General features: G+C 49.0%; 1 protein-coding gene across 8 annotated transcripts in view; it reads right to left on the reverse strand.

Annotated features, from left to right (window-relative positions):
* Positions 1-213: 213 nt before the first annotated feature.
* LOC115461245 (PC-esterase domain-containing protein 1A-like) overlaps positions 214-13671 on the reverse strand; it is a 183321-nt gene continuing 169863 nt past the window's right edge. For 7 of the 8 annotated variants that reach the window (XM_030190945.1, XM_030190941.1, XM_030190946.1 and 4 more), the window contains one exon: positions 214-962. In XM_030190945.1, the coding sequence (XP_030046805.1) occupies positions 637-962 (326 nt within the window). In that variant the 3' untranslated portion in view covers positions 214-636. The remainder of the gene's footprint in view (positions 963-13671) is intronic. The other variant, XM_030190947.1, reaches the window with a different exon arrangement.

Raw genomic sequence — 13671 nt, forward strand, 5'->3', positions numbered from 1 at the left:
TGTCAGTAAAATATGGCGCCTTATATACATTATTTCTCCATTTCTCTTGTACCAAAAAAAAAAACAACCAGTTCTCACACACTTACAAAATACAAAAATCTCATTTAAAAAAATATTTAAACCAACATTTATTATAAATAACTAGCACAAAATCAGAAAGCAGCTACTCTCCCCCCCCCCCCCCCCCCCCCCCCTCATTTATCCATCAGAGAATAACACTGTCCAGAGGAAGGGCTTGGCTTTTTTTTTTTTTTTTTACTGTGTTGAAAACACCTGGACTTAGCAGCACAGCTGCCCAAGTTCAGCTTTAATATGCAATGCCCTTCCACCCCACCCTCCTGGGAAAGGTTGTAGTGCACATGATCAGATAATACTTTTAGTAGAGAAAAAATTCACACGAAGTCAAGTGCAAATCTTTAAAGAAAATCAGTAGGCCCAGTAATAACAATCGCTACCTTAGAACCATCTATAGGCCCATTCACAAAAGGGGGGGGGGGTATATTCTCTTCAGAAAAAACAAAACAGGGTAAAACAATTCATAAAACTATGATAAAACATAAGATATATAGTGTAAACTGAATGGCTTCAAAGTTCTGGAGGCTCCAGTCAATGCTCACATGTAAGTGGGGGGCCCCCTCAGTACCTGCCATAGGGAAGTGCATACTGTCGAGGGCGAGGAGGACCCCCCTTCCTCTGCTGCAGGGGCCTGCGCATTACAAGTCTGCAGCTGCTGTCACCCTGATTCCACTGGGACGCAGGAGGATAAACCATGTGTGTTGGAAAGCTGCCAAATTTCTGCACAGGGAAGTTGGAAAAATTTGCAAAACTGGTGTTCGGCCTCATGCTGGCACCCTTGGAGTTCGGCCTCATGCTGGCACCCTTGGAGTTCGGCCTCATGCTGGCACCCTTGGTGTTCGGCCTCATGCTGGCACCCTTGTTAGAAGGCAAGCCTCTGGGGAAACCTGCAGCACCAAATGGTGTAGAGGAGAGAAAGTTTGTGGTTGAAAGGAGGAAAGTGACATCCTGTACAAACATAACAATGACATTTAACAGACCGTACTTCTTGCAAATGTTTGTTGAACTTTACAGTAAAAATACTAAATTTAAATCACATTTGGGTTAACAACTTGAACTTTCATCTACAGATTAGACTATTCTTACAGGAGCCTTGGAGATGGATGCATTACAATTCCGAGCAGTGCTCTTACATGCACATGGTTTAAGCTTGTTTTCCCGAGACTACAGGATGCCAAAAATGCCTCACTTCTAGTAGCATCTGGGTCGGCTACAATGCTTGTTCAAATCTCCTGTTCATTCATTTTTTGGGGCACATCATGTGACCATCTCTGGGAAAACATGCATAAAGTAACCAGAAATAATGAGATTTTAATTAATTCTATTAGAGCAAACAATTTGTAATACAACAGTCCATCCTTTTATGTGAAACGTGATGAAAAATGGCCACTTGCAACATTTTGAATCCACGATTTTAGTCATGTTTTTCCCAGAGATGGTCACATATAAGCAGGATTTACAGTGCTTTTCTTGTAGGAAAAAGGTACCGGTACTCATACAGGGTAACCTTAGGAGTGGGGTCACTATGGCTCCACCCCTACAGTAGTCACACCTACAGTAGCCACACTCCTTTTACCAATAAAGCGAATGATACATACCTTTAGCAGGTGTTCTCCGAGGACAGCAGGCTGATTGTTCTCACGACTGGGTTGACGTCCACGGCAGCCCCCACCAACCGGAACAAAACTTTGCGGGCGGTCCCGCACGCAGGGTACGCCCACCGCGCATGCGCGGCCGTCTTCCTGCCCGACAAGCAAAAATGATAAAACGCAACTCCAAAGAGGAGGAGGGAGGGTAGGTGAGAACAATCAGCCTGCTGTCCTCGGAGAACACCTGCTACAGGTATGTATCATTCGCTTTCTCCGAGGACAAGCAGGCTGCTTGTTCTCACGACTGGGGTATCCCTAGCTCTCAGGCTCACTCAAAACAAGAACCCAGGTCAATTGAACCTTGCAACGGCGAGGGTATAACAGAAATTGACCTACGAAGAACAACTAACAGAGTGCAGCCTGACCAGAATAAATTCGGGTCCTGGAGGGTGGAATTGGATTTAAACCCCAAACAGATTCTGCAGCACCGACTGCCCGAACCGACTGTCGCGTCGGGTATCCTGCTGGAGGCAGTAATGTGATGTGAACGTGTAGACAGATGACCACGTCGCAGCCTTGCAAATCTCTTCAATAGTGGCTGACTTCAAGCGGGCCACCGACGCTGCCATGGCTCTGACACTATGAGCCGTGACATGACCCTCAAGAGTCAGCCCAGCCTGGGTGTAAGTGAAGGAAATGCAATCTGCTAGCCAATCGGAGATGGTGCGTTTCCCGACAGCGACCCCTTTCCTATTGGGGTCGAAAGAAACAAACAATTGGGCGGACTGTCTGTGGGGATGTGTCCGCTCCAAACAGAAGGCCAACGCTCGCTTGCAGTCCAATGTGTGCAACTGACGTTCAGCAGGGCGGGTATGCGGTCTGGGAAAGAATGTTGGCAAGACAATTGACTGGTTAAGATGGAACTCCGACACCACCTTCGGCAGGAACTTAGGGTGAGTGCGGAGCACTACTCTGTTATGATGAAATTTAGTATACGGAGCATAAGCTACCAGGGCTTGAAGCTCACTGACCCTACGAGCTGAAGTAACTGCCACCAAGAAAATGACCTTCCAGGTCAAGTACTTCAGATGGCAGGTATTCAGTGGCTCAAAAGGAGGCTTCATGAGCTGGGTGAGGACAACGTTGAGATCCCATGACACTGCTGGAGGCTTGACAGGGGGCCTTGACAAAAGCAAGCCTCTCATGAATCGAACGACTAAAGGCTCTCCAGAGATGGCTTTACCCTCCACACGATAATGGTAAGCACTAATCGCACTAAGGTGATTCCTTACTGTTGGTCTTGAGGCCAGACTCTGATAAGTGCAGAAGGTACTCAAGCAGGTTCTGTGCAGGACAAGAACGAGGTTCTAGGGCCTTGCTCTCTCACCAAACGACAAACCTCCTCCACTTGAAAAAGTAACTCTTTTTAGTGGAATCCTTCCTAGAGGCAAGCAAGACACGAGAGACACCCTCAGACAGACCCAACGAAACGAAGTCTATGCCCTCAACATCCAGGCCGTGAGAGCCAGAGACTGAAGGTTGGGGTGCAGAAGCGCTCCGTCGTTCTGCGAAATGAGAGTCGGAAAACACTCCAATCTCCACGGTTCTTCGGAGGACAACTCCAGAAGAAGAAGGAACCAGATCTGGCGGGGCCAAAAGGGCGCTATCAGAATCATGGTGCCTTGGTCTTGCTTGAGCTTCAGTAAGGTCTTCCCCACCAAAGGTATGGGAGGATAAGCATACAGGAGGCCGGTCCCCCAATGGAGGAGAAAGGCATCCGACGCTAGCCTGCCGTGTGCCTGTAGTCTGGAACAGAACAGAGGCAGCTTGTGGTTGGTCTGAGAGGCGAAAAGGTCCACCGAGGGGGTGCCCCACTCTCGGAAGATCTTGCGTACCACTCAGGAATGGAGCAACCACTCGTGCGGTTGCATGACTCTGCTCAGTCTGTCGGCCAGACTGTTGTTTACGCCTGCCAGGTATGTGGCTTGGAGGAGCATGCCGAACTGGCAGGCCCAACGCCACATCCCGACGGCTTCCTGACACAGGGGGCGAGATCCGGTGCCCCCCTGCTTGTTGATGTAATACATTGCAACCTGATTGTCTGTCCGAATTTGGATAATTTGACAGGACAGCCGATCTCTGAAAGCCTTCAGTGCGTTCCAGACTGCTCGGAGCTCCAGGAGGTTGATCTGAAGATCTTTTTCCTGGAGGGACCACAGACCCTGGGTGTGGAGCCCATCGACATGAGCTCCCCACCCCAGGCGAGATGCATCCTTCGTTAGCACTTTCATGGGTGAGGAATTTGAAATGGGCGTCCCAGAGTCATATTGGTCCGAATGGTCCACCAGTGCAGTGAAGTGCGGCAACTGATGGAGAGGCGGATGACATCTTCTAGATTCCCGGTGGCCTGGCACCACTGGGAAGCTAGGATCCATTGAGCAGATCTCATTTGAAGACGAGCCATGGGAGTCACATGAACTGTGGAGGCCATATGACCCAGAAGTCTCAACATCTGCCGAGCTGTGATCTGCTGAGACGCTCTGGTCTGGGAAGCCAGGGACAGGAGGTTGTTGGCCCTCGCTTCAGGAAGGAAGGCCTGAGCCGTCTGAGTATTCAGCAGAGCTCCTATGAATTCCAGAGATTGGGCTGGTTGGAGATGGGACTTTGGGTAATTTATCACAAACCCCAGCAGCTCCAGGAGTTGAATAGTGCACTGCATGGACCGGAGAGCTCCTGCCTCCGAGGTGTTCTTGACCAGCCAATCGTCGAGATATGGGAACACGTGCACTCCCAGCTTATTTATTTATTTTATTTATTTAATTGCATTTGTATCCCACATTTTCCCACCTATTTGCGGGCTCAGTGTGGCTTACAATACATTGTAAATAGTGGAAATACAGTTTATTACATTACGATTATGGGTTACATTGTGAAAAGTTAAGGAAGACAGAGTCAGATCAATCACCTTTGGGGAGTTGACGTTGGGGATATGACGTTGGGGAATTAATACGGTGATCGAATAATAGTGAGAGAGCGATGGGGTAAACAGTTTTTATCTGTGGGTAGATTGTTGAATGGGAGAGAGTACGGGGAAGTGGAGTACGTGAGGTTATGTCTTGAGGCATTGTTATGATGTATATGGGATTTATATGTTTTGATCCTTGCGGTATGTTTTTTCGAAGAGATAGGTCTTCAATCGTTTGTGGAAGTCTGTCAACTCATAAACCGCTCTCAGGCCGCGTGGCAGTGCGTTCCAGAGTTGCGTGCTCTTGTAGGAGAAGGTTGATGCATGTAGTACTTTATACTTTATGTCTTTGCATTTAGGGAAGTGGAGATTGAGGAAAGTTCTGGATGATTTTTTGGCATTTCTGGGTAGCAGGTCTACCAAGTCAGACATGTATGCAGGGGCTTCACCGTGAATGATTTTGTGCACTAACGTGCATATTTTAAAGGTGACACGTTCCCTGAGTGGGAGCCAGTGTAGTTTCTCACATAATGGTGCTGCGCTTTCGTATTTTGGTTTTCCGAAGATGAGTCTGGCTGCTGTATTCTGGGCCGTCTGAAGTTTTCTCATGATTTGTTCTTTGCAGCCTGCGTATAGTGAGTTGCAGTAATCCAGATGGCTTAATACGAGTGATTGTACCAGGTTGCGGAAGACAGATCTTGGAAAGAATGGTTTTATTCTTTTCAGCTTCCACATGAAGAAGAACATCTTTTTTGTTGTGTTGTTCGCGTGAGTCTCAAGTGTAAGGTGGCGGTCGATCGTGACTCCAAGGATTTTTAAATTTTCTGAAATTGGTAGGTTTAGTTTAGGTGTGTTGATGGCGGTAAATTTTGTTGTGTTGTATTGGGAGGTTAGTATGAGGCATTGAGTTTTTTCTGCGTTCAATTTCAGTCGGAATGCATCTGCCCAGGTGTTCATGATGTGTAGACTTTGGTTGATTTCGTTGGAGATTTCGTTGATGTTTTGTTTAAAAGGAATATATATCGTTACATCATCGGCATATATGTAAGGGTTGAGGTTATGGTTTGATAGAAGTTTTGCTAGTGGGGTCATCAGTAGGTTGAAAATTGTTGGTGAGAGGGGAGATCCCTGCGGTACTCCGCAGTCAGGTGTCCATGCAGCAGATGTGGTTGAGTTTGATGTGACTTGGTATGAGCGTGAGGTTAAGAACCCCTTGAACCAATTTAGGACATTGCCTCCGATGCCGAAATATTCAAGAATGTGTAATAGAATTCCGTGGTCAACCATGTCAAAGGCACTTGACATGTCAAATTGTAGGAGGAGTATATTAGAGCCTGTTGCGATCCGTTGCTTAAATTTGGTCAGTAGGGTAGTTAGTACTGTCTCTGTGCTGTGATTCGAACGGAATCCTGATTGGGCGTCATGCAGTATTGAGAACTTGTCGAGATAATTTGTGAGTTATTTGGTTACCACTCCTTCTGTTATTTTGGTTATTAATGGTATGGATGCAACTGGTCTGTAGTTATTTCATCAGCGTTTTTCTTTGTGTCTTTGGGTATTGGGGTGAGTAAGATTTTTCCTTTTTCCTTTGGGAAAAGTCCGTTTTGTAGCATGAAATTCAGGTGGTTTGCGTAGATACGCCACGACCACCACGAGGCACTTCGTGAACACCCGTGGGGCAGAGGCGAGCCCAAAGGGCAGCACACAATACTGAAAATGCCGTGTGCCCAGGCAGAATCTGAGATACTGTCTGTGAGCTGGCAGTATCGGAATGTGAGTGTATGCGTCCTTTAAATCCAGGGAACATAGCCAATCGTGCTTCTGAATCATTGGCAGAAGGGTGCCCAAGGAAAGCATCCTGAACTTTTCCTTTGATCAGATATCTGTTCAGGCCTCTCAGGTCTAGGATAGGGCGCATCCCCCCCCCCCCCCCCCCCGTTTTCTTTTCGACAAGGAAGTATCTGGAATAGAATCCCTGCCCTTCCTGCCCGGGTGGCACGGGCTCGAGCGCATTGGCGCTGAGAAGGGCGGAGAGTTCCTCTGCAAGTACCTGCTTGTGATGGGAGCTGAAGGATTGAGCTCCCGGAGGACAATTTGGTGGAGGGGAGGCCAAATTCAGGGCGTATCCGCACCACACTATTTGGAGAACCCACTGGTCGGAGATTATAAGAGGCCACCTTTGGTGAAAAAATTTTAACCTCCCCCCGACTGGCAGATCGTCCGGTACGGACACTTTGATGGTGGCTATGTTCCTGTGTATCCAGTCAAAAGCCCGTCCCCGGCTTTTGCTGTGGAGGCGCAGGGGGCTGCTTAGGCGCACGCTGTTGACGGGAACGAGCGCGCTGGGACTGTCCCTGTGCCTGATGAGGCCTTCGGGCCGGCTGGGTGTACCTACGCTTGTTGTAGGCGTAGGGCGCAGCCTGCCTGGCCCTGGAAAAACGTCCACCTGCTGAGGTGGATGCTGAAGGCGCCCGGTGGGAGAGCTTGTCGAGGGCGGTTTCCCGCTGGTGTAGTTGGTCCACCAACTGCTCGACTTTCTCACCAAAAATATTATCCCCCCAGCAAGGGACGTCGGCCAGTCTCTGCTGGGTGCGGTTGTCCAGGTCAGAGGCATGCAGCCATGAGAGCCTGCGCATCACTATACCTTGGGCCGCAGCACGAGATGCCACGTCACAGGTGTCATATATACCCCTGGACAGGAACTTTCTGCACGCCTTCAGCTGCCTGACCACCTCCTGAAAAGGCCTGGACTGCTCCGGGGGGAGCTTGTCGACCAGGTCCGCCAGTTGCTTCACATTATTCCGCATGTGGATGCTCGTGTAGAGCTAGTAAGACTGGATGCGGGTCACGAGCATGGAAGATTGGTAGGCCTTCCTCCCAAACGAGTCCAGAGTGCGAGACTCCCGCCCCGGGGGCGCCGAAGCGGTATCCCTCGAACTCAGTGCCCTGAGAGCAGAGTCCACGACCGCCGAGTCATGAGGCAATTGGGGCCGCATTAACTCTGGGTCAGAGTGGATCCTGTATTGGGACTCCGCTTTCTTGGGGATGGTGGGATTAGATAATGGTCTCAACCAGTTCCGAAGCAGTGTCTCTTTGAGAACATTATGCAACGGCACCGTGGAGGACTCTCTAGGTGGTGATGGATAGTCGAGGACCTCGAGCATCTCAGCCCTCGGCTCATCCACAGAGACCACGGGAAAGGGAATGCAAATAGACATATCCCTGACAAAGGAGAGGCTCTCAGGTGGCGAGAGCTTCCTCTCTGGTGAAGGAGTGGGGTCGGAGGGAAGGCCCACAGACTCCTCTGAGGAGAAATATCTGGGGTCCTCCTCCTCCCCCCACGAGGCCTCTTCCTCGGTGTCGGACATGAGCTCCTGCAACTCAGTCCTCAACCGGGCCCGGCTCGACGTCGAGGCACCGAGGCCTCGGTGGCGTCGTCGAGCGATGGAGTCCCGTGCCGGCGGGGATGAAGCTCCCTCCGTCGACAGGGACTCCACCTGCGTGGCGGTCGAGACCGGCGCCGCAAGCGGCGTCGAAGGCCTCGGCACCGGGCTAGAGCTCGCCGGCGCCACAGTCAACGTCGCCGCTGGCGCATCAGCCCTTCCAGGATCCCCGGAAGGATGACTCGGAGGCACTCGTCCAGGCCCGCTGTCGGGAAAGACGAGGGGGCCGGTAGAGGTGTCGGTGCCGGAAGCTGCTCAGGTCCAGGAGACTGCACCGAAGTGCTGGCACCCTGACATGCTGATACCTCTACTACAGAGGGGGACCTCTCCTCTCGACGCTGCCGCTTCCTCGGCGTCGACTCATCCCTGGCGCCGGGAGTCGGATGCGTCGTGGGCGACGCCCGCAAAGTTTTGTTCCGGTTGGTGGGGGCTGCCGTGGACGTCAACCCAGTCGTGAGAACAAGCAGCCTGCTTGTCCTCAGAGAATGGAGTATATAAAAAGGCATCATTGAAAATATTACACCAGTATAGGAGACAAAAAAAACTTCGGATTTTATTTTTCATTATAAATTATTTCAGTAAGATGTAACAGCTCCACTACACCCAAAATGACACAAAAAAAATTAGCAAACAGATCATGAGTTAGAATAGTCTTGCCAAATCTGAAACACAATGGACTTCTTTTACTAAGTTGCACTAGCGATTCCCCCACGGCAAATGCGATAAGCCCATGGGCTTTGTCGCATTTGCCACACAGGAATCACTAGCACAGCAAAGTAAAAGAGGCCCATTGTGTTACCAAAATCTCAGAACCTAACAAAAAGATCCCTATTCAGATACTGGCATTGCAGTCACACATGCAGAACAGAGATAGCCCCTCTTCAAATACAGGCAAAAATTAACCTAAAATCACAAGAAACCAGACTCTGAATGGAGCACAATAAAAGGAAAATGTTTCCTCCTGCACAGTGCAAAATAAGACAGCAGATCAGCATTTCCCAAACTGTGTGCCGCAGTGACCTCTCTGGGGTGCCATGGCAAATCGGGGTCAGCGCAACCTGGTAAGCATGGCAGGGGGGCACCACAAGCCATGCTTACTGCCATCACAGTTCCAGCCCCAGCTGCCCGCCCTCAGCTCCCCCACAGCCCTCTTTTCGTTCCTGCCGCCCTGTGTTTAAATCTTTTATTTTACCTCAAAATCAAAGTGGCGGAAGCAGCGAAAGAAGGTTCGCCTCAAGCCTTCCCTTTCAGTGTCCCACCTTCCTCTGATGTACTTTCCTGTTTCTGTGAGGGCGGGACACAGAGGGAAGGGAAGACTCAAGGCGAGCCTGCTTCTTTTACTGTCTTTCGCAGCCTAGTGCAATCCCTCGTACTCAGCCATCTGGATTACTGCAACTCACTATACGCAGGTTGTAAACAGCAAACACTGAGGAAACTTCAAACAGCCCAGAACACAGCAGCCAGACTCATCTTCGGAAAACCAAAATACGAAAGTGCCAAACCCTTACAAGAGAAGCTACACTGGCTCCCACTCAAGGAACGCATTACTTAAGTATGCAGATTTGTCCACAAAATCATTTACGGTGAAGCCCCAGCTTACATGTCTGACTTAATAGACCTACCACCCAGAAACGCTAAAAGATCATCCCGAACTTTCCTCAACCTTCACTTCCCTAATTGCAAAGGCATCAAATACAAAACGCTGCACGCATCAACCTTTTCTTATATGAGCACGCAATTCTGGAATACACTACCACGCAACCTGAAAACGATCTACAAACTAACTAACTTCCGCAAATCATTGAAAACTCATCTCTTTGAGAAGATTTACTGCAAGGATGAAAACACATGAAGTCCACACACACTGTTAGTAATGCAACAATACACTCCCTTCTGAATTTCCCATCCCCCGTAATTTCACCACATTTATACCTCTAATCGCAGAAAAATGTTATACCGAATGTTCTCCTACTACTGTTTAGCTGCCCTATCAGTTTCCCGTTATTTCCTTCCATTGTTCTTCTCCATTGTTATATTGCCTTAACGATACTTTGACTTTGTTTTCGCATAACTCCTCACAATGTAATCCATAACCAAGTTGTAACAAACTGTATGTCCACCATTCACAATGTATTGTAAGCCACACTGAACCCACAAATAGGTGGGAAAATGTGGGATACAAATGCAATAAATAAATAAAATAAATAATACTGCTGCCGCTGCTTTGATTTTGAGGTAAAAGGTGAAATTAGGCCTTATCTGCTAATTTTCTTTCCTCTAGATTCTCCAGACCGTTCAAGACGCTTGGGTTATGCACTCCTACCAGCAGAGGGAGACTGAGAACACAAACTTCTTATACAAGTAGCCTGTGCAGACCTTCTACTAACCAGTATTTTCTCAGTCTCAGCAAAGGGTAGAAGTGTGCAACCTGTGCAATGTACTCAGTCTGGTAGGTGTTGTGAATTGGGGGGTCCCGAGCCCCCCCCCCAAGAAGGCTGGAGAGACCTTAAATCTGACTCCATCTCTAAATAGCACTAGTACTGGGGTACTCGAGGAGTTATTGCCTCTAAGGGAGACGTTAGGTCTAAGGAAAAGATACCAGCCTTATGACAAACTGGATTTAGGCTACAGGTTATACAATGCAGCGAATGATAGCCTGATGTAGCAAAAGCATTTATACTTACAGCCTTTCATCATTAAGTGAAGTCCACAAATCATCATTTGGAATGAAGAGTTTATTTGCAAATCAGACTTTAATCAGATACATTCATCAGACCAATTCTGGATTCAGCTGACTGGAGCTCTGCGTCCTAGATACGCTGGGGAGAACCTCCGAAATATGCTTGGGTGACCATCTGGTCCCCATACAAGTCTATTGAGAGGGACTTTTTTCTAATCTTGCTCAATCTATGAGTCATGTCCTCCGGCCAGGTGCCCCTCTTTCCGTTTTTGTAAACACTTCCCTAGATACGGACATCCAAACATCCAAACATTAGCTATTGCAAGCTATTGCGTAATTTCCTTTTTTGTAAACACTTTGTTCTTATGAAGATATCTAAATATAGATATATCAATTTCATAACATCTTGTGATCTGGGTGCCAACTTATTAAAGACAGACTCCGTGTTATGAACCAAACTTCTTATCATTTCTGTCTTTAATTTCTACATCATGTGTGTTACACTCAATTTGGAAGTTGCACCAGGTTTCATTAGAACTCACCAAGCAGTCCTTGCTCTTGCAGGCTCTCTGCTATAAGGCCATCATCTTGTTATCAGGCCTAGTCAGTGCTTTTCAGCTGTTTAAAGCTATGTAGCTTGGCCCACCACTATTCCAGTGGATAGGTCTTAAGCTAGAACACATTAACTTGCAGGAAAAGCAAGTCCTTGCTCAGCCAGTCATAGATTTTTAAACCTAGCTGGTATTTTTATAGCCTGAGTCCTAAAATCTGGCCTTCCACCCTTCCGGTGGGCATCCAGTGAGGGCCTCTTGCTGTAGTATAATTATACATAGGCCTGTTTGGGGTTTCTAGGTTGGGTTGTAAATGTTAGAGAACCCACACTTGGATCTCTATTACAGGGTGTATGTCCTAAGGGGCTTCTTATTCCCTGTGGGGTGTGTCACAGGGTCCCTCCCCCTTTGCTTTTCCTCTGGAGGACTGCTTGACCTCGGCTACAGACCTCATTATGTACCCTTGAGGTTTTAGGCATCAGCAACGAGGTTTTAAAATAAATAAATAAATAAAACATTTTAAAAAATAAAACATTTTTAAAAGGCGGCTATTTTGGACGTTCTTGTGGCAGTCCAGAGATAAAACGTCTTCAAGGGCGTTCTTGCTTTAGGCGGTTTTGCCTATTAGTATGTCAGAGCACAAAGCAACTGTTTGTTTTTACTGTGCTCGAGGCGAGGTGTTCGTTTTGTGCGAAGCTCGGCGTTGAAGTGAAAGGTGGCCAATGTATTTTGTGGGGAGCCTACGTTGTCAGCGCTGTTGCCCCCCGTGCTTTCCCCTGAATCGGCGGAGGTGTTGGGCGGCGATTTGACCGCACATTCCGGGCCGGCAACGGCGGGGCCGGTTTTTGCGGGGAACGCGGCCATTTTGGCTGCGCGTCCCGGGTCGGCCTCGACGGAGCTGTTTTTGGCGGGAAGCATGGCTTTTTTGTCCGCGCGTTCCGTACCGGCACCGGGGGACCCGTGTGTGGTGGGAAGCGCGCCTAGTTTAGCCGCGGATCACGCGATGGACCTGCTGCCGCGGGATTGCTGAGGAAGGTAAAATTATGTATCATACCTGATAATTTTCTTTCCATTAATCATAGCTGATCAATCCATAGACTGGTGGGTTGTGTCCATCTACCAGCAGGTGGAGATAGAGAGCAATCCTTTTGCCTCCCTATATGTGGTCATGTGCTGCCGGAAACTCCTCAGTATGTCGATATCCAAGCTCCATCCGCAGGACTCAGCACTTAGAGAATTACACCCACAAAGGGACACTCTGCCCAGCTCACCACCGCCGAAACGGGGGAGGGGAATTAACCCAGCTCATCCCCACACAAGTGGGGGAGGGGAATCCGTCCAGCTCATCCCCGCGGAGCGGGGGAGGGACACCACACCCGCCGATGCGGGGGGATCTGGCTTATCCTGCAACCGCAACCGCGGGAGGAGCTGACTGACCCTAACACCGCCAAAGCGGGAGGGGTACAAAGCTGCCCTACTGCCGCACGAAGCGGGAGGGAGCGCCGGCAGAATTTAAGTCTCAATCCAGCCCCGTAAAACGGAGGGGAGAGGAATGCAGCAGCTCACTGTAACACAAATTCGTCTCAACTCTTGAAGAATCCATTGAAAAACTTGAACACGAAGTCCTCCTGAACAGGAACTGAAGACTAAACTTGAACCTGAAATGCAACCAGAATATAACCAATACAGATATCTGGGAGGGACTATGGATTGATCAGCTATGATTAATGGAAAGAAAATTATCAGGTATGATACATAATTTTACCTTCCATATCATCATGCTGATCAATCCATAGACTGGTGGTATGTACCGAAGCAGTACTCACCCAGGGCGGGACATTGAAATCCCTGACCGCAACACTGAAGCTCCAAACCGGGCCTCCGCCCGAGCAGCCACAGCCAAGCGGTAATGCCTGGAGAAGGTATGGGCCGATGCCCAAGTTGCCGCCTTGCAAATCTCTTCCAAGGAGACGGACCCGGCCTCTGCCATCAAGGCCGCCTGAGCTCTAGTGGAGTGAGCTTTCAGCTGGATAGGCGGCACCTTCCCCGCGGCCACATAAGCCGCTGCAATGGCTTCCTTGACCCATCTTGCCACTGTAGGCTTAGAAGCCTGCAGACCCTTACGAGGACCTGCAAACAGGACAAACAGATGATCCGATTTCCGGAAATCATTGGTCACTTCCAAGTACCTGATGATGACTCGTCTCACATCCAGATATTTGAGAGCAGAGTATTCCTCTGGGTAGTCCTCCCTACGAAAGGAAGGGAGACAGAGCTGCTGATTCACATGGAAGCGAGAAACAATCTTGGGCAGGAAGGAAGGCACTGTGCGAATAGTCACTCCTGCCTCAGTGAACTGCAGAAAAGG

This window comes from Microcaecilia unicolor, chromosome 2, assembly GCF_901765095.1.
Source record: "Microcaecilia unicolor chromosome 2, aMicUni1.1, whole genome shotgun sequence".
NCBI lineage: Eukaryota > Metazoa > Chordata > Amphibia > Gymnophiona > Siphonopidae > Microcaecilia > Microcaecilia unicolor.